The following is an 18,814-nucleotide window of genomic DNA, read 5'->3' as shown; positions in this document are numbered from 1 at the left end:
AAGAGGAACTTTATTTTTAGCCCAGACAAGGGGAGGAGAAAACAATGTTCTTTACCACTTAACTACTTGCCAGGCATCCAACAGACAATGTCTCAGTTAATTTTTGTTGCACAACCGGCAATATTATCCTTAATTTTGAGGTGAGGCAGTTGGAACTAAGAGAGGTTAAGTAACTTTCTCAAGGTCACACAGCTAATAAGCGGCACAGGGGTTGAACCCAGGTCCCCTCCACCACTCTGCCTTCCTTGTTGGGCATGGGAGTTGGCTGGGATGGTTTAATCTGCGAGTTTAAATGTGGGTCAGCTGGGTGAAGGCACTATTTGTTGTGAAGAACTCACCAAAGTTCACCAGCCCCGGCTGCTCAGACTCTGCTGGTTTCTGGGTGGGAGGCGGGTGTATATTAAGAAGCAACTCTACTCTGGCAACAGTACCTACCTGGGTGTCTCTGAGCTCTTTGAGGCTCCTGGGCAGATGGATAGCTCTGTGGCTGGGTTTGTGCTTATACCCAGTTCAGAGGGGGTGGAAGCCTAAAGCGGAAATCAAATCTGGGAAAGTTCATAGCCTTGGGGCTGGCTGGGATTGTGCCCTGGACTCTGGGGCTGCCTCCTGAAAAACTGGACTTAAGGCGTCCTGGAGGGAGAGGTTGTACACCCAGCATGTTCATGCTGACCCACACTTGGCACCGGCTGCTCACGTGTGCTGGGGGTGGCTAATTAGCTAGGGCTGAGCTGCTCTCGGGTTGTGACACTAAGTTTGAGTGGTTGTTTCTTGATCTGAGTTCCTTCCCCTACCCCGTGGTCGGCAAACTGCAGCTCACGAGCCACATGCGGCTCTTTGACCCCTTGAGTGTGGCTTTTCCACAAAATACCGACTTCTGCACATGGGCCACGAAGTTTCAATCGCACTGTACATGTGCGTCCGCACGTGGTATTTTGTGGAAGAGCCACACTCAAAGGGCCAAAGAGCCACATGTGGCTCACGAGCCGTGGCTTGCCGACCACTGCCCTACCCCATTGCCCCAGAAGGGGCAGGCCCCTGTCGAACTGCAAAGTGAGGCCAGATTGGTTTTGGGGTACAGCCACCTCTGTCGGCTGCCCTGAGGCTGTTGCATTTTGTTTTGTGCATTCAGGTTACCAGACCCCCTAAAATGTATTGGGGGGTAAGGGGCGGCAGGGGAGAGAGTTAATGGGAGTGCTGGGGCTCCACACCCCCCTCCATCTGTCCAGACTAAGCCAGCCAGCCAGTGCCCTGTCTGGAATTCTTCTCCCCTACCCCTTGCCTTTTAACTAATTGGGGATGTTTTAAGAATAATGATTGCATTAAAAAATACCCTGGGCTTTTTGGATAACAAGTGGGAGTTCTGCGTTCTTTTATGACCAGGATCTATTTAAAAGCATCGTTCCCTCTGCTCTTAGGTTGAATGAATGAGGTTAAGAAGAGCTTGGGTTTCGGAATCTGGCAGATCCAGGTTCAAATCCAGCTCCATTTATTAGCTCTGACACCTTGGGCAGGTCACCTAGCCTCTGTAAGTCTCAGTTTCCACATCTATGAAAAGGGAACATTCATAGTTTATGCCTTACGGGGTCATGGAGAGGAGGAGTGTGTGGGATTATGTATGTAATGTACTTAGCAAGGTGCCTGTTAAAAGGTTTCACCTTGTGTAAATGTTGCCTGTTATTTTCATTAGCTATATAAAATACGACGAATTCTGTGGATGCCGAGGGTCCGTGTATCTTCTGGTAAACAGGGCACCAGGGTGGGTTTGTGGAGATCTTTGGCAAAAGCGTCAGGCAGTGGCCCGAATGTCAGCAGCCCTCTCCGGAGGAGAGCCCTCAAGGAGCCGGGGAGGAGGAGGGCTTTGTGTAACTGAGGTCAGCAGACTGGCTGGTGCCTATTGTAACAATGAGGGTCTAAGGCATCTGGACCAGCGCTGCTGGGGTTTCCATCCCAACCAAGCCAAAGGGAGGAATTTCACGCTTACTCAGGGGACCACCTACTTGCTCAAGGAATGAGTTACCAAAATGGGACAAAGGTGCCTTGGGGTGAAACTCAACCCAGGCGTTCTGAGTGCTGCTAAATCCCCTTCCAGTCCTCTTTATGGGGCCGGGGGTCCCTCTCTCCTCCCCAAACGATCAGCCTTGCACCTGGCACCGTCTGTAGAAGCTGCCTCTCCCCTGGGACATTGTCCATTTATGGCAGAAAGAAGCAAGTTTTTGCACTTGAACGATATCATCTATTTCACAGTGTGGCCTGCGTCTCCTTCCTGCAGTCCCTGTGGGTCCCCTGGGTCCTGGACTGCAGCTGACAGGAGCCGGTTATCTCCTGTGTGCCTGGAATTCTGATTTGGTCCCAACAAAAGGCTACGAGGGCTGGGTGTTACTAGCACCATATCACCCAGAAGGAGCCCTGAGCCTGGAGGAGAGGCTGTTGTCATAACAGTAGGTGACAGAGCCAGAGTTCAGACACAGATCTGCTTTACTCTTCTCTCCAGAGCCTGTGCCGCCTCCATCCAGAGCAGCGGTTCTCAATCTGTGGGTCGCGACCCCTTTGGGGGTCGAATGACCCTTTCACAGGGGTCGCCTAAGACCATCGGAAAACACATAGATACTTACATATTGTTTTTGTGATTAATCACTATGCTTTAATTATGTTCAATTTGTAACAATGAAATTGGGGATCACCACAACATGAGGAATTGTATTAAAGGGTCGTGGCATTAGGAAGGTTGAGAACCACTGATCCAGAGCCTCTGGGGCTCTGAGGTACCCTGGCCCTGCTAGAGGAGACTCCATGTACTGGGATTAGTGTCTACCTCTGGCCCATGGTTTAATTTGAGCTCAGGTCCTGAGTCATTTTGCACCAGAACTGCAAGTCATGTAGGCTGATCCCAGAGGTGAACCCTGGAGAGTGGTGGCTTTATTTGAGTAACTGTATCTTTTTTTCTTTTGGTGTTCATTAAAATATGTCAAATGAATAAATAACCAGACTATCAATTGTCTACCTGTCACTACTTGAGCCAATTCAGCAGAGACAGGATTGAATCCTGTATGAGCATTTATTCGGATAATGCTGGCAGTATGGGAGAGCAGCAGGTCATCCACAAAAATCTGCTCTGCCCCACCATAAGCCAGCTGCAGGAATAAGAATAGGTATGCAAAATGGGCACTTTATATGCAAGGCAAAGGGCTGGGGATTTGCAAAGGCCCGAGGCCTCTGGTTTCTGCAACAAGGTTGTTAATCTTTGCCAAATTTCCAGGTTAGCTCCCAGGTCCCGCTTGCAACTCCCAGCCAGGTTGGAATGTGGTTTTTTTTTTTTTTTTTTTTTTTTTTTTTTTTATCAGAACAAAACAATCACGGTTAATATTTCTTATAATTATAGTTGGTCCCAACATTCTATTTCTGCCCCCAACAGTTGAATACTCTTGGTTTTATGTTTGAGTCCCAGCTTCAGCATTTCCTACTTGTGTGGCCTTCGGGCCTGTCTTTCCAAGCCTCAGCCATCTCATCTGTAGAATGGATATAGTATTAGCCTGACAGTACCTGGGAGAAACTAAAGTGGCAGGGCCTGGCACATTGAGCGTCATTATTTTTATCATCGAGTTGTGAGGATTAAATGAAATAATGCAAGGCATCTAATTAGCAGAGTCTGGCACAACTTTGAACTTCAGTTAAAGTTGGCTATGATATGATTATCATTCCCAGAGAGACAGTGAAAGGTGGGCCTCTGCAGGAGCCCTGTTGCATTCTTTGAAAGTGAGTTTTCCTAATAGGCCCAGCAGTGGTTAGAGATGATGCTCTGGAGAGAACCTTCTGGGGAGGAAATAGTTAACATACCTGTCTGGTGGGAACTGTAGGTAGCCAAACCCTTTCCCTTCCTCTGGGTTACTGCTGAGCCTGTGGTTGGGCTTGCTCACTCATCCACACTGAAGGATCTCATTCCAGCCTGGGCCCTGGGGTTTGGAAGGAACAATTGCCTTGAACAATAGCCAGAAAACAAGTTCCACCAGTCTGGGCTTTTGCAGCTGAATACAACTGTCTGGCAGGGGGCACGGACAGCGGTGTAAATGGGCTCTACTGGGATTCTGGCGCAGAACTGGGAAAGTGAGCAGGTAAGGCCTGGACACAGCCCTTGGCTCTGCAGTGCGTTTGGTTGCCAGAAAAGAGGCAGAAAGGGGACGGGGTGGCCCAGACTGTTTCTGAGGACACTAGGGCCTCCTGGAAGCACATGGAGTCTTTGGAGCAGGAGAGGGGGGTGGGGGTGGGGGTGTGGGGGCTCTGCTTTGTGAAGATTGCTTTTCAGAACCATAGTTACAGTACTGCATCTCTACTGACCTGCTGCGGCTTATTAGTGAGCAGAGAACCAATCGATATCTGCCATCGGACTTTTTTACAACATCGTTTAGCGTGTTTTTCCTTTGAATAAACAACATTATCTCGCGGGGAGTCCATCTGAGAAGTGTAATGACCCTCCAGAACCTTCACTCACTCCTGTTCCCAGAAAAGCCAGAATCTTTGCGGCTGGGCGTGTAAATCCTAGTGGAAAAATCCGTTTAATCATCCCTCTAACCTTGGGGTTCTGTTTTGCCTTTTTGCTTCATGGGAGATGAAATTATCAATGTAATACCACACTCACTCAAGACCATTACGGATTCCTGCTGCATCCACCTACTCCCAGAAGAGTTTGAGATTTAAAAAAGGTGGTGCTTCGGGGGGCCTGGCGAAAGCACGTTTCCCTGCTCAGTCCTGTGGAATCCCTGCTCAGTTCTGTGGAATGCTGGCTCCCGCAGCAGTGAGGCAAACAGGGAGTGTGGTGTGAGAAGCCGGAATAATTTATGACTCTTTCACCTGTGCTTCCGTAGCAGCTAGCTTGTGTTTGGACTGTTCCCGTTGTGCTTTAAGCCCTCTGAGTGGCATTTGAATTCCTGACGCAGTGATGTCAGCATCCCTTGGAAGACTCTGAAACTGGTTCTCCTGGTTTTATGGGCCTTTCCCGTTTTGGATGGATTTCCTGGTCACTTTTTTTTTTTTCTCTTCTCATCTGTATTTTTCCAAGAGGAGTAGACAAATTGAGAGCCTTGCTTCTGGTTAAAATGTTGTCTTGCGCCCTGGCTGGTTTGGTTCAGTGGATAGAGCGAAGACCTGCGGACTGAAGGGTCCCAGGTTGGATTCCAGTCAGGGCACACGCCCAGGTTGTGGGCTCAATCCCCAGTAGGGGGCGTGCAAGGTGCAGCAGATCAATGATTCTCTCTCATTGATGTTTCAGTCTCTCTCTCTCTCCATCTCCCTTCCTATCTGAAATCTCTACAAGTCTATTAAAATAATAAATAAAAAACATTGACTTGTCCACCCTAGCCGGTTTGCTCAGTGGTTAAAGTATTGGTCCTTGGACTGAAGGGTTTCGGATTCGATTCCAGTCAAGGGCACGTACCTTGGTTACTGGCTCAATCCCTCCATTCAAGGACCCTGCCTCAGGATCCAAAATACTGAGTTTCCGAGTCTTGAGGAAAAATAGCAAACATTTGATGGAATTCCTTCTTCCCACCATTGGCTAAAGGGAGGTGACGTCATTTTCAGATCTGATTGCTTATAACTCCATTTGTGCCGTTGTCTGTTGGACCGATGGAGGACACTTTACTGAGTAGAGAAAAAGGTTCATGACTGTGATCTGCCTGCCTGGGAAATGGTGCTCTTGTGTTGATGATTGTGAGGAATCAGTGGATGCATCTTCTTGCCGTTTCTCCAAATACCTCAGCCAACGAATTTGTAGGGCATATCCATGACATGCTGTCTCAAAATTTAAAAAAAGAACAAGAAGACAGGGAGAGCAGCTGTGTGTCCCACAGCCCTTTCAGTCTCCTCTGATGGAGCCTGATCTGGCACAGGCCCTGGGGTCTTCTGCTTGTTTCTCAAGGCTGTGGAGCACAAGGCTTTTTCCACTAAGGTCTTTGGAGTAGCCTTGGCAGTCTTCAAGTGCAGAGCGAAGGTGAGCCAGAGTTGGGGGAAGTGAAGAGGGGAGATGCTTTCTTGGGTTCATCGATTCCTGTGGTCCTTCATGCAAAAGCCATCCATTTTGAAAGTGAAAGCTCATTTAACATCTTCCCACACGTCTTGCGGAATGCTTGGTGCTCAAAAAGAGCTTCTTAGAGTTAATCAGGTTTTACTATATGGTTTATTGAAGTTTTAATTTTTAAACCAATGCTCTCTTGTAAATATCACCTATAAATCCAGTGGTTTTGCACAAACTAAGAGGATGGCCACTTCTTATTTGATTATCCATTCAGATTGAACAAATTGAATCTAAACAATTAGTACTGTGTGCAAACTTGCATCGTTTTCTTCAATAATTCAGGCTGTGTTCACAAATTTAGCTAACCTGGTTTGCGCGGGCTCTTCATATGTCTGACAGAGTGGACTTACCAGCCTAACAAGCAAAATCTTTCTAAGCACTTAGCCAACTCTTACAGATCCATCACAGTCACAAATGTCATACATTATCTCAAACACTCCCATTCTTTTTACAGTCTGAATGCATATTTCAAATCTTTTATCTTAAAAATCTCATCAGAAATCAGTACTCATTTAAAATTGCCATCACAAGACTGTTTTTCAAATTCTCTAGTATGTCTTATACCCCTTTAAATATTATAAATATACAGAGATTATCCCAATGACCAGAAAACTTTCATCCAAAAGTTAAGTATTAATGTTGTGGTTTACTTCATCATCTCTCTTCATCCTTTTAAACCTTTCCAGGATTTAACATCATTTCTCCTAACTAAGAGTAGTAGGTTTATCATCTCAGGTGGGCCCAGGACCGGCCTATGGTTTTGCTCCGTCAGATTGAAGACCATGAGGCAGGAATGGCCAACTCGTATTCCAGAATGACCGCTTGAGAGCCATACCTGGAAACACAGCCATTGTTTCTGCTGTGTCATTGGGGTCCCTCCGGCCTCTGGGCTGGAGTCTCATTTCACCACACAGTAAACACACACCCTCTGGGTTTCTTTCAAGTTGAAGTTGTAATCAGTTTTTTGTACCTCTTTCAACATTTATCGCCTGACTTGGGTCAATGGACTTTCGTTCCCCATTCTGGGTTGCACCTAATTTCCTTTGCCACTTGACTGGATTCCACTAATGTCTTTGCTGCCTGAATGGGTTCTGCATGCCTTCCACATTTTTCCTGTCTGACTCTTGGCCACACGTCTGGAGCCACTTTACAAACAAATTGCAATTCCCCACTAGTTGGCATGGGTGTACCAAGTGGTAAAAAAACTAAGCAAACCAGTTCTGAGCAAAAGAAAGGACTAGTTCTCACAGCTTGGTCTCCCAGGGGTGCTCCTGCTTTAGGTACAGCTGGACGCAGGAGCCCACGGGCGCCATTCCTCTAGATGCTGCTTCCCTCTGCTCGCTGCCTTCCGGGCTGCTGAGGATGGAGTGTCTGACGGCTGACAGCTCTTGGCTATAAGTGCACTTTTTCCAGAGTTGTGTTTTCATTCTTCTCAGCGTCTCCTGTGTGGTCATATAAGTTTGGGCAATACTATTGTAGATGACATTAAAGAGATCATTCCAGGACTTCATAGCCAGTAAGAGGTACACGTACAATGTGGATCTCTACGAGGAGCACAGAAGAGCCAGCGTGCCCACGTCCCCTCGTTAAGGCAGCATCCTCACCACAGAGCATCTCATGGAGCTAGTTTTCCTTAAAATACATCTCGGGACTCACTGACCTACCCTTGGTGGCTCGTGACCATTTATACCCTGAATTTGGGGCGGAAAGACAAGTTGAAACTAAGTGGTTTTATATCTAGACAGGCTTCGCAGTGTCCCAAAGACCCAGAAGTGAAGGAGACATGGCTGGCTTTCCGAGGGTGGGGACGGCTCTGGTTTCTGACATGCGGGCAGCTCAGGGGACACTGAAGCCGCTCTGCCCAGCATGGGCTTCCCTGGGTGTCACTGCCCCGTCATCGCATCAGCAGTCGCCCCTCTCCCACTCTTCTGTGGGGCAGATCACTGACATCTACCTTTCAGGGCCAGCTCGGTTACAAGGATAAGCCTCATGATGCTCTGGTCCTGAGGGGGAAGAGTCAGGTGTGTGATCAGTGCCCCGGGCCCCACTGGAATAATATCCTGGTGTTGAAAGGCCACAGAGGAAGAGCAGGTACAATTTCAAAGCAAAAAAATCTGGGGATGGGTTCATGGGCACCTGTTACCAACTTCTGTCCTGCCTCCTCACCAGCCACACACCTCTCCCACCAGTCCTTCTTCATCAGAGTACAGGAATTTTTCATGCATTAGATTCCTAATTGCAGAGCCGGTGCAGTGAAAGACTCGGGGTTTTCATTTAATCGTGAGAGCAGATTTGAGGCCTTTTCCATCTGTTATGTCATGCTTTCCCCAGCCTAGGTGGTATCATACACGTGTCACCCCTAAGGAAACTGAGGCACAGAGTTGTGATTTGTGAAAGAATGAAGTGGTGAGGGACCTGGGCTCCCAATCCAGTCCTGGTGGTGAGTTTGCATCAGAACGTGCCCCATCTCTTCTCTGCACATGAGTTCAGTAAAGAGGCATTTAAGAAGCACCTACTAGTGCCTGGAGATGGAGGAGAGGTGACTCACAAGGCGAGGTTGACCTCGCTGCAGCGTCACCCTGCAGGTGCTGGCAGGGGAAGAGGTGGTCTGGGGTCAGGTAACGTTTCACCCCCAGCCCTGCCCTACCTTTGCAGAGTGACCTTGGACGATGATTCTCACACCCTCAGTTTCCTCATTATGAGGCAAGGCCACCTCTGAGTATACAGGAGAGTTGGCGAGAATTCGTGCAAATGTTGGCTGGTTGGCACATGGCAGGTGCTCCGTGATTGGCCTTGTTGTGAAAGGCGTGACCCAGGCCAGAGGAGCACATGTTCTGAAATCGATAGACAGTTCTGCATTTTAAACCCAAAGCAACATTGGCTGAAAAGCACTGGTCAGGATACTTATTCTTTCAGCCTTGATTTCTTCATCTGTTAAGTGGGGAGGATAATAGGTGCCTTGCAGGAATGATATGGGGACTGGAGAGAGATGTATAATATATGCAAAGTGCCCTGTGCTATGCCTGACACCTGAGAGGCACTCAGCTGCCATCCCCGGGCAGCCTCTGCACAGATTTGGAAGGTAGGGCTGGCCTTTCCGTAGGGAAAAAACTAGAAAATGGTGTGAGTGTATAGAAATGAATCCAAATGTGTGAGATTGGGAATTCAGAGTTCAGGGAAGTGAGGGTGGGCTTGGGGATTTGGAGAAGGTCTCGAAGGAGGATTTGGAACCAAATGGAGGCCAGACCAAAGCAGTGGAATCACATGCGTGGCATTTACTAAGACCCTGGAGCCTGGGACCTCCTGGACCCTGTGACTTCACAATACAGCGCCTTCTGAGCCCTCAGGCTTCCTACCTTTATCCTTCTACTTGGGGCCCAGGCACACATTTTCCCCTCATTTCTGTGGGACCCTCCGGGTGGGCTTTTGGAAGCCAAATAGGAGTGCTGGAGGGAAAGGCAATGAAAAGAGATTTTCACTAAGCCTCTGTCATCCTGCCTGCCCCTTAGAGCTCAGGGAGGCACCTTGTACTAGTAAGCTGCTGGAATGAACTAGAACTTCTGAGTTATTGGGGGTGGGCCTCACCCACCCGGCATTTCCGAGGCAAGACACGAGTGGAGGCCTGAGTGGTGGGTACAGTGGCTAAGTCAGCGCTTTGCTATCAGACAGAACAGGAGTAGTTGCTGGCTCACCATGCCTGCTGTATGAAGGTGAACCTGGTGCCTCACCCCGTAAGCCTTGGCTTCCTCCCGGGAAGTGAGCCGTGCCGTGTGCCTGTGTGCCCTGAAGATTACCATAAGGAATGCTGCCTGGCCTAGCAGGTTTGGCTCAGTGGATAGAGCGTCGGCCTGCAGACCAAAGGGTCCCAGGTTCGGTTCCGGTCAAGGGCACGTACCTCGGTTGCAGGCTCCTTCCTGGCCCAGGCCCTGGTCAGGGCTTGTGCAGGAGGCAACCAATCAATGTGTTTCTCTCACATTGATGTTTTTCTCTGTCTTTCCCTCTCTCTTCCACTCCCTCTAAAAAAATAGGCAATGGAAAAATATCCTTGGGTGAGGATAAAAAATAAATTAAGGAACAATTCTCAAAAAAAAAAAAAAAAAAAAAAGGAATGCTGCCTGGTGTCACAGGAAAGAGGTTGACTTCAGAGTCATAATGGCCAGATCCTGGTCTTGCTCCGCCACTGACTAGTGGTCCGGCCTTTCTGAGCCTCAGGTTCTCTACCTGTACGATAGGAAACCATAGTGCTTGCTTTTATTTTCTCTAGATCAAGTAGAGCAGTGTTGGAGGCTTTTTTATAGCCCCATGAGTTTAAATCACCTGCGATGCACCTGCAACCAGAGGAGAAAATGCAGCAGGCTTGGTGGATTGGGGGACATGGGGGGGGGCTGTACCTAGACAGACAGGAAAGAGGCCTTTCTGAGGGTGACACTTCAGATGAGAAGGAGGCAGCAGCAAGTGCCCAGGAAGAGGGACAACAAGTGGAAAGCCCTGAATACAAGAACCCTGTTGGCTTAGAGGGAGTAGAGCCCATGTGGTCAGAGCCAGAGAGTGATGGAGAGGCTGGTGGGGGCAGGACTAAAGAGGGAGGCAGGCAGAGGGTCTTGAGGGCCGGAGCAGGCGTGTGGGTTTTCAGTGCCCAAGAAGCCACTGGAGGATGCGAAAGTGGGGCAGCAGGACCTGACTTACGTTTCAGTTGGCTGCCATGGGGAGAATGGCGTGTTTAGAAGTGGGCACAGAGCCCAGCGACCTGTTGGCCGTAACCTAGGCAGAGTCGGTAGCAGCTTGAACTGTGGGGTGGCAGGTGCACATTGCAGCCGAGACGGCAGGACCAGGCGGGGGATTAGATGTCATGATGGTGTGGGAGATGGCAAGGACGAAATAGAAGAATCGTTTCCCAGACACTTGCCTTGGGCAGGGGTGCGGGTGGTCTCGATGGACTTGAGAGGTAGGCAGTGAAGGATTCTATTTTAGATGTACCCTGGGATATGATTAGAGGCAGAGCTACAAGTAGAGCTCTCAGGCTCCTGCTGCCTTTCGTTGCCTTGGAGTGAAAGGCAGGAGTGGAGTCCAGAGTATTCGTACTGACTCTGATGCCCAAAGAGAGTGCTGCTACTGCATCTTTCTCTGCACCGCTCTCGGCTCTAGTCTCCAAAGCCACGGCTCCTGCTCCGCCGAGAGGCCTGGGAAGTGGCCATTGGCTTTTACAATGTTCCCGAGACGAAATTGAGGATAGGAACTGGGTACTGTCTTTAGCCACCTCTGCTCAGGGAAGCACCCAGCCCTTCGGGGAAGGTCTGTATCAGCCACTGGACCCAGCTGCCCATTCAAAACAGCAAGAATGGTGGCTCCCATGAAGATGAGTCACATCAGAAGCAAAGAGCTTTGTCTGGGGCTTCATGACACATGGAGCCTCGGGGATGGTGTGCATATGTTGGCACCGGCAGCCTGAGCTGGCGAAGGGAGCCTGGGGATGGTGTGCGTATGTTGGCACCGGCAGCCTGAGCTGGCGCAGCGGGAGGTTCTGATGCTCAGTATGTGTTTGTCTTGGCAGCTGGGATGACAGCAGCTCCGTCAGCAGCGGGATCAGCGACACCATAGACAACCTCAGCACTGATGACATCAACACCAGCTCCTCCATCAGCTCCTATGCCAACACACCTGCCTCTTCTCGCAAAAACCTGGATGTGCAGGTAAGGACCAGGTTCCCCACCCCCAAGCTCCCCCAAAGGCCCTGCCAGCAGAGAGCCTTGGTCTTGTGGGCCCAGGGGGCCATCAGGGGTGAGCAGAATCCCCAGATTCATGAGACAGGGCCCAATCTCCTGCTCACTGCCTGTGTATTGGTCCCCCAACGGTGGCCTCTGCCTGCAGGGGAGGGGGTCAGGCTCAGGGCACTGGAGATGGGAGTGGGGAGACCTCACCACTCTCACTGTGGTGGCCTTGGTAAAATCATGTTTCCTTCCTGGACCTCAGTTTCATAATCTGTTTTTAAAACGATAGGACGCTGACTCAGTGGCCATTCTTAACCTGGAGTGTGTGTCCCCTCTTAGCCGTCCACAGGCATGTGTCTGATCCCTTGAGAATGATGAGGTGGGAACAAAGATTGAAAGCCCCGGATGGGAGGACCAGGACGTCCCGACCGGAGCTTGGGCACTGTCCGGGTGTAGGTCACATCCTCCTGATGATGTGGTTTATTGGGCCCACGGTATTATTTTTCTTTGAAACTGAATTCCATGTCAAATTTTATAAATTGTGTTATTTTAACACAACTTTTCTCTTGGAAAAAAAAAATTAGAAGATATTACCTCTTTGAAACTAGGTTCTCCAATGGCAACCATCAGCGATGCCTAGGTGTGCCCCCCTCTGCCCCTGCACCCAGGCCCCAGGGTGCACAGCTGCCTCACCCTGAGACACTTGCGTTTTCAACCCCTACCTGACACGCTCAGCTGTTCTGTTTTGAATACAGTGCCACCTTGTCTTTGCTTTGCAAGCAGTTTCCCAGGGGTCCATTCACTCACCCTCATCGCATTCCTGAGTGGTCGGAGGGAGGGTTTGGGCCTAGTCGGCCCATTTCACTACTGCGAAGCCAAGTGCCATCCTCACGCCTGGTCCCCAAGGTGGGCCTGAGCAGCACAAGGTCTGGTCAGTCATGGCCCTGGCATATGGGGGCTGTAATCTTTTCCATGATGGGTCTCCTCACCCGCAGCCACTGCTTCTGGGGAACCCGTGGAAGGTCTGATCCAGACAGAGTCTCCCAGAGGGACCTTGGGAGGGCAGAGCTGACCTGCCCCCTCCGCTCACTCCCTTCCGTGTCTGTTCACTCCCTTCCTCATCTGCTTTCTTTCTCGGCATTTCTCACTCTGTACAGATAGGGACTGCTTTGGAATCTCTTTGCTCTCAAAGGCATCTTTTCTTTGCAGATGTGTCAGAGTGTGGGAGTAATTCGGCCCCACAGAAAGGAGTGTTCACTGCCTGATGCCATGTATTAGGTGTAGCCTCTAAGTCTGTGGTTCTCAACCTTCCTAATGCCCTTTAATACAGTTCCTCATGTTGTGGTGACCCCCAACCATAAAATTATTTTCGTTGCTACTTCATAACTGTAATTTTGCTACTGTTAGGAATCGTAATGTAAATATCTGATATGCAGGATGTATTTAGGCGACCCCTGTGAAGGGGTCGTGACCCACAGGTTGAGAACCGCTGCTCTAAGTAGTTTGCCTGTGACTTCTTGAGTTTTCAGTTTAGCCAGAATTTCTAATTATTGTTGGAGAGTGAGGATGGGTTTTAGTGGTTGTTAGCAGGGGTGGGGGGAACTATCCAGATGAAAGAAGCACAAAGATTTGGGGGTGCTGATAATGTTCTTTCTGTAGCTTGATTTCTGAGTCGTAGTTATGTAAGTTAAACTGATAAAATTTATTCAACCTGTATACTTATGATTTCAAACTTCATTATATGAGTCTTATACCTCAAAAAAACCCCCCAAAAAACCCTAAGTCACACTGCCTCAGAGTGATCACTGTTCAATCAGTGATTAGACATGTTACAAGCTCCCAGACCACCTGTGTCCCTCCCGCCTCCACTTGCCAAACGTCACAGTGTCCCCTGGTTCTCCTTTCCTTGTGGACACCAGTTTTTTCTTTGATATTCATCCTAATTTCATAACATACATAACATAAATAACAACCGCTTCCACGCATCCTTAGATACTAAAATGGAGAACCAAGGAATTGACCCCCGGGTGTCTGCATTCAGGGGCAGGCAGGCTGTGGGGGATACTTGAGAGGAGAGAGGGAGGGAGGCAGAGAGGAGGGGACTGAAGGAGGGAGAGAGGCAAGGAGGATCAGGAAATCAGTAGTTTCTCTTTTATTTACTCGCCAGCTGGGAACAGGCTTGCTCCTAAGACGCACACTAAGCAACAAAAAACTGTTGGAGGAAGCTCCTGGTCTGTGTTCCCTCTGCACAAAGCCGGGGTGGAATCTATTTTCCACAGCAACACAGAGTTAGCATCTGGGACCCACAAATGCTTTCCTGTCAGGTGCACTTGAATCCAGTTCATGCCAGGCCTCTCCCCTCTTTGACCGGCTTTTTGCTTTCATCGAGCTCAGGTCACATCAGAACAGGTTCAAAAATACATGACCCTTGATCATGATCAGAGAGTTAATTACAAGGGACTTAAAGGGTTTAATATCCTTGCCCTAACCAGTTTGGCTCAGTGGATAGAGTGTTGACCTGCAGACTGAAGGGTCCCGGGTTCGATTTCGGCCAAGGGCATGTACCTTGGTTGCAGGCACATCCCCAGTAGGGGGTGTGCAGGAGGCAGCTGATCGATGTTTCTTTCTCATCGATGTTTCTAACTCTCTATCCCTCTCCCTTCCTCTCTGTAAAAAATCAATAAAATATATTTTTATAAAAAAATTAAAAATATAAATAAATAAAGGGTTTAATATCCACTGGGTTGTTTTTGCTTAAAATGACCTGTGTTTAAAATCTATACTAATAAAAGGATAATATGCTAATTAGACTGGATGTCCTTCCGGACAAAGCCAAAGTGGCAGAGGCCGAGGCAGAGGCAGTTAGGGGTGATCAGGCTGGCAGGGAAGCAGTTAGAGGCATCAGGCTGGCAGGCAGAGGTGGTTTGGGACGATCAAGCAGGCAGGCAGGCGAGCGGTTAGGTGCCAGCGGTCCCAGATTGTGAGAAGGATGTCGCCCAAAGGGTCCTGGATTAGAGAGGGTGCAGGCCGGGCTGAGACACGCCCGCACCCCCCCTCCCCCGCTGTGCACAAATTTTGTGCACCAGGCCTCTAGTATTTAAATAAAAGCCCAGCAAATAGGAATTGAAATAAAGCACCGACTTGCACCAATAAAGCACCAATAGTTACTAAGATTCCTATTGCAATGGTCTCTGTAAGTGGATTTTTAGTGGCACCCCTTTGTTCCTGCCCAGGGAGCATCTCCAAATATTTGAATCCATGTAGATGCAGCCTCCCCATCCTCTCTGCACCACTCGGGGGGATGCGAAGGGCCATTACTCCTCCCCCTCAGCAGCAGGCAGCGGGCAGATGTGCCTGGCCGGCCTTCCCCAGGGCTCACTCCGGTTCTGCACATACTGGTTCCCTGGGTGGGTGGGCAGCACAGTATCCCAGGCAAGGCGGGGAGAGTCAGGGAGAAGCAGCTCAGCGTGTCCCAGGGAAAGCAGGTTTCTCTAGGTTTTCAGGTTCAAAAGCCTCTGAGGAATAGCTAAGAGGAAGGACATCTAAGGAACAGGACGGTGTGGTCTGGAAAGCTTGAGATCGGCCTCATTTAGCTGCTGGAAGCACAGGAGGCGCATGGGGAGGAGCGATCCTGGCAGGTGGAGGCCCTGTCTAAGTGACTTTTCCTCCAGGATGTTGAGCCCTGAGTGTGCGCTGCCAAGGCACTCCTGCCCAGGTATCCGCCTCGGGCATCGTGCGCTGCTTCTCAGCGCCTGGGCAGACACTCCCCTCCGAGATGCCACAGCCCCTTGACTGACTTCCTCCGGGAGAGCTGGGCAGCCAGACCAGGTTGTGGGTCAGGGAAAAAGTGTGGACATCCTTGGACAAGCTAACCAACCTCTCCAAGCCTCTGCTCCTCTCCCATGAAATGACAGTAAATAGATCCATCCTGCAGGGCGAGAGTGGGGGTGCCCTGGAAACGCTTTACCTGACCTCTCTCGCTCGGTGCCTGGCTCTCGGTAGCTGCTCAAAGTTATCTTGTTTCTTTCTTAATTTCCTCTGGATTACTTGCCCCCTGTTTTATATGCAAGGTAATGATCTTGGGGAAGGTAAGCCACCTCCTGCAGGATCACACACAGCAAAGGAGTGGCAGCATCCAGTCCTTGAACCTCAAGTCTGCCCGACTCCAGCCCATGTGCTCCCCCCGACTGTGCCCCGGGCCTCCCCCCCACCTCCCCCCCACACCCCGTCCCCCCACCTTCACTGCTCAGCCCCACCTTGGTTCCACCCTGTCAGTCTGAGGATCGGCCTCCCCGCTGTGGGCCCTGGGTCACGAACTCTCCAGTCTTCAGGCCTCTCCCCTCTCCTGTATGGCTGTTTCCCCACCTGGATGTTGAGTGACTAAATGGATTTCCAGGTAGGGGCCATAGGAAAATCCTTCCAACATTAGGTGCCACTCAAGATGGGAACAGCTGACAAAGGCATGGAGAGGTTGGGGCCGGGGCTGGAGGGCGGGGGCGGTTAGGGGTGGGGATACAGCTGGCTTGTGTTGGAAGCCTTGGGAACAGAAAGGCTGGGACCGTTTCATCTTTTGATCCCTAGTGGAGCCACCAGACGGTCTGGCGTGTGGCTCAGGGAGGGCTTGCTAAGCAGATAGGAACTTGAAGGCAGCAGTGTCCCAGGCAGACGCCCAGTGTGCAGAGCAGTGTTGGGGAGGCTGCCGCCAGGCCCGAGTTATGAGGGTGTGGTGATGGGGTGATCGTTTTTTACAGAGGGGGACTCTAGCCACAGCCCTGAGCCAGGGCTACGAGCACTCTCTGTGCCACTGGCGGAATCGGGGTTCTGGGGGGTCCCACCCGAGAGGCTAGGCTGGAGCATCTCAGGAGGCGGGGCTGGGAACAACTAGCGAGCCAGTATGGAAAGAGAATCCACTGCGTGCTGGGATGGTGTTAGGAGCCGCTGGGCAAGCAGAAATGCCTCGTGTCCTTGGGCTTATTCTCCAGGAAGGCAGCATGGCATAAAGGCATAAAACGTGGACTCTGTGGAATCAATCCTTGCACCTCCACTTCCTCACTGTGTCATCTTGGACACGTTTCCACTCTGCGCCTCAATTGTCTTATGTCAAGTTGAGACCGAACTGTAACTTCCTCAGAGATTTTTGGTGAGGATTAAATTAAATGACACATGTAAAGCACCTTAGCCCAGTGCCCAACACACAGTACGTGCTTAATAAAATGTGTTGTTACTGTTACTGCTACAATTTTATTAGGGAAAATAAGGCATAGGAATGACTATTAAAAGAACAAATGCAGAACCCCAGGATGTGGTACATGCTAAGCTTTCGGTACCTCTTAGAATATATTGGAAAGTGTTACAATGTATCTGAACAAGGTAGCAATGATTTCTACTTGACCTTGGTCATTGTAGTATTCCCAGTGCCCCAGAGCTTGCCTGGGAGGGAGTGGCCCCGGGCAAACATTTTAGGTGAATGCTTCCTGAGCCACACTTTCATGCCCAGGGCCTTTGCTCATGCTCTTCCCTAAACACTTCTCTTAGCAAGTTTCTTTTCATTCTTTAGGGCACTTCTTCAGACAGGCCTTACCTGAACATTGTCCCTGCTCTCATAATCTAAATTACGACAATGCCTGTATTTCTCTCTCAGACACCTCATCCTTATAACAGCCTTCATAATTCACAACTAGTCATTTGCTTGTGTTATTTGTGCAATCTCTGCCTCTTTCACTGGATTGTATGCTCCAGGAGTGTGGAACCAGTCTTACCCACAGATCCTCAGGCCCTGTGCGGTGGGTGCCTGCAAGCAGCGGGCACTGAGATCCTGGTTGAATGGGTATCCTGGAATTGTTCCGAGGAAGGAGCGCGGGGGGACAGGGCGTGCGTGGCTTTAGTTTCCACGCACCTGTAAAACTGAGATGAAGACAGCACTCCTTACCTACTTACCCTATTGCACCAGGTAATCGCCGGGATCAGATGACATCTTTTTGTTACAGCGCGCAGTGGCTTGGAAGGCCTGTGTTCGCCTGTTCGCACCTTTCCTCACCCAGCCTCCTGGGAGCTCCTGCTCTGTGCTCAGGGCGGAAGTCTCCCTCTGTCCCTCGCCACAGCGGGGCTCCCCACAGTTGGAGAGGTTTTCACCCTCTTCATGTCTCTGGTGCCTGGTGCCAGCAGCAGGAACTCAGTATGTGCTGAGGAATGACCGAACGCACTCGTCATGTGGCTGTCATGGATGAGTGGAATTCATAGGGAGTGAAGGGGTTGAGAGAGAGGAGTCCGTGGTGGCGACAGAGAGACAATTGAGTGTGGGCTGCTCGTCTGTATTTACACTTTATCCCTCCCAGCCAGTGTATTTTGTGGAGGAAGGTGTACTCTTGGATCCCAGGCATTAGGCCAGATTCTGGCCAGGTGATCATTTTGATTTCCTGCCTTGCTGATGGTGCCCACTCTCTGGGACTTCTGTCTTAGTATGGCCCCCCTAAAGTGTGGCTGACCTCCCGTCCCCATTCTCTGCATGGCTTCTCCCACCAGCATCTCCTTGGCCTGGCCCCACCCTGAGGGAGGCCCCCAAGGCGATCTGTTTAGCTCCTGCCTTTTCACCCAGTGAATCATTGACATCACACTTCTGCCCGCTCCTGGGTTCCATGCCAGCAGTTCAGGGCTCTTCCAAAGAAAGCTGGCGAATCATATCCCCGGTCTGAGAATCCCACAGGAGGAGCAAGGCGATGGGGCACAGACATGGAGCTGGGATAGGAGCAAGCACCGCCGGCTGTGAGCTTGGGGGGAATGGCTTTGGAGGATGTGTTTCCTCTCAGCCCCTCTCCCTCCCTGTAGAAGTAGCAGCCACACTCGCCTGCTCGCCTGCTCGCTCACTGGCTCAGAGCGTTAGGCAGGCAGGCGCTTCGCGAGCTTCAAAGCTCTCGCTGCCAGGGGAGTGATAGGGAGCCGGCAGAACAAAGGGAAACAGCCAGGAGGCTGGATGCTGGCTAGAGATCAGGCTGCCCCACTGAGAGGAGGTCTGTCGCCAAAGTGGCAGAGTTGGTGGCTG

The 18,814-nt window shown here is 50.4% G+C and overlaps 1 protein-coding gene across 1 annotated transcript in view; it reads left to right on the top strand.

Annotated features, from left to right (window-relative positions):
* NAV2 (neuron navigator 2) overlaps nt 1-18,814 on the top strand; it is a 357,889-nt gene that overhangs the window by 279,054 nt on the left and 60,021 nt on the right. The window contains exon 12 of the mRNA XM_081100068.1: nt 11,619-11,757. Within this exon, the coding sequence (XP_080956194.1) occupies nt 11,619-11,757 (139 nt within the window). The remainder of the gene's footprint in view (nt 1-11,618; nt 11,758-18,814) is intronic.

The sequence above is a fragment of the Myotis nattereri genome (genome assembly GCF_964212035.1).
Source record: "Myotis nattereri genome assembly, chromosome: 9".
Lineage (NCBI taxonomy): Eukaryota > Metazoa > Chordata > Mammalia > Chiroptera > Vespertilionidae > Myotis > Myotis nattereri.
Note: the sequence above shows the minus strand (reverse complement) of the source record. Positions and strands in the feature narration are given on the sequence as shown.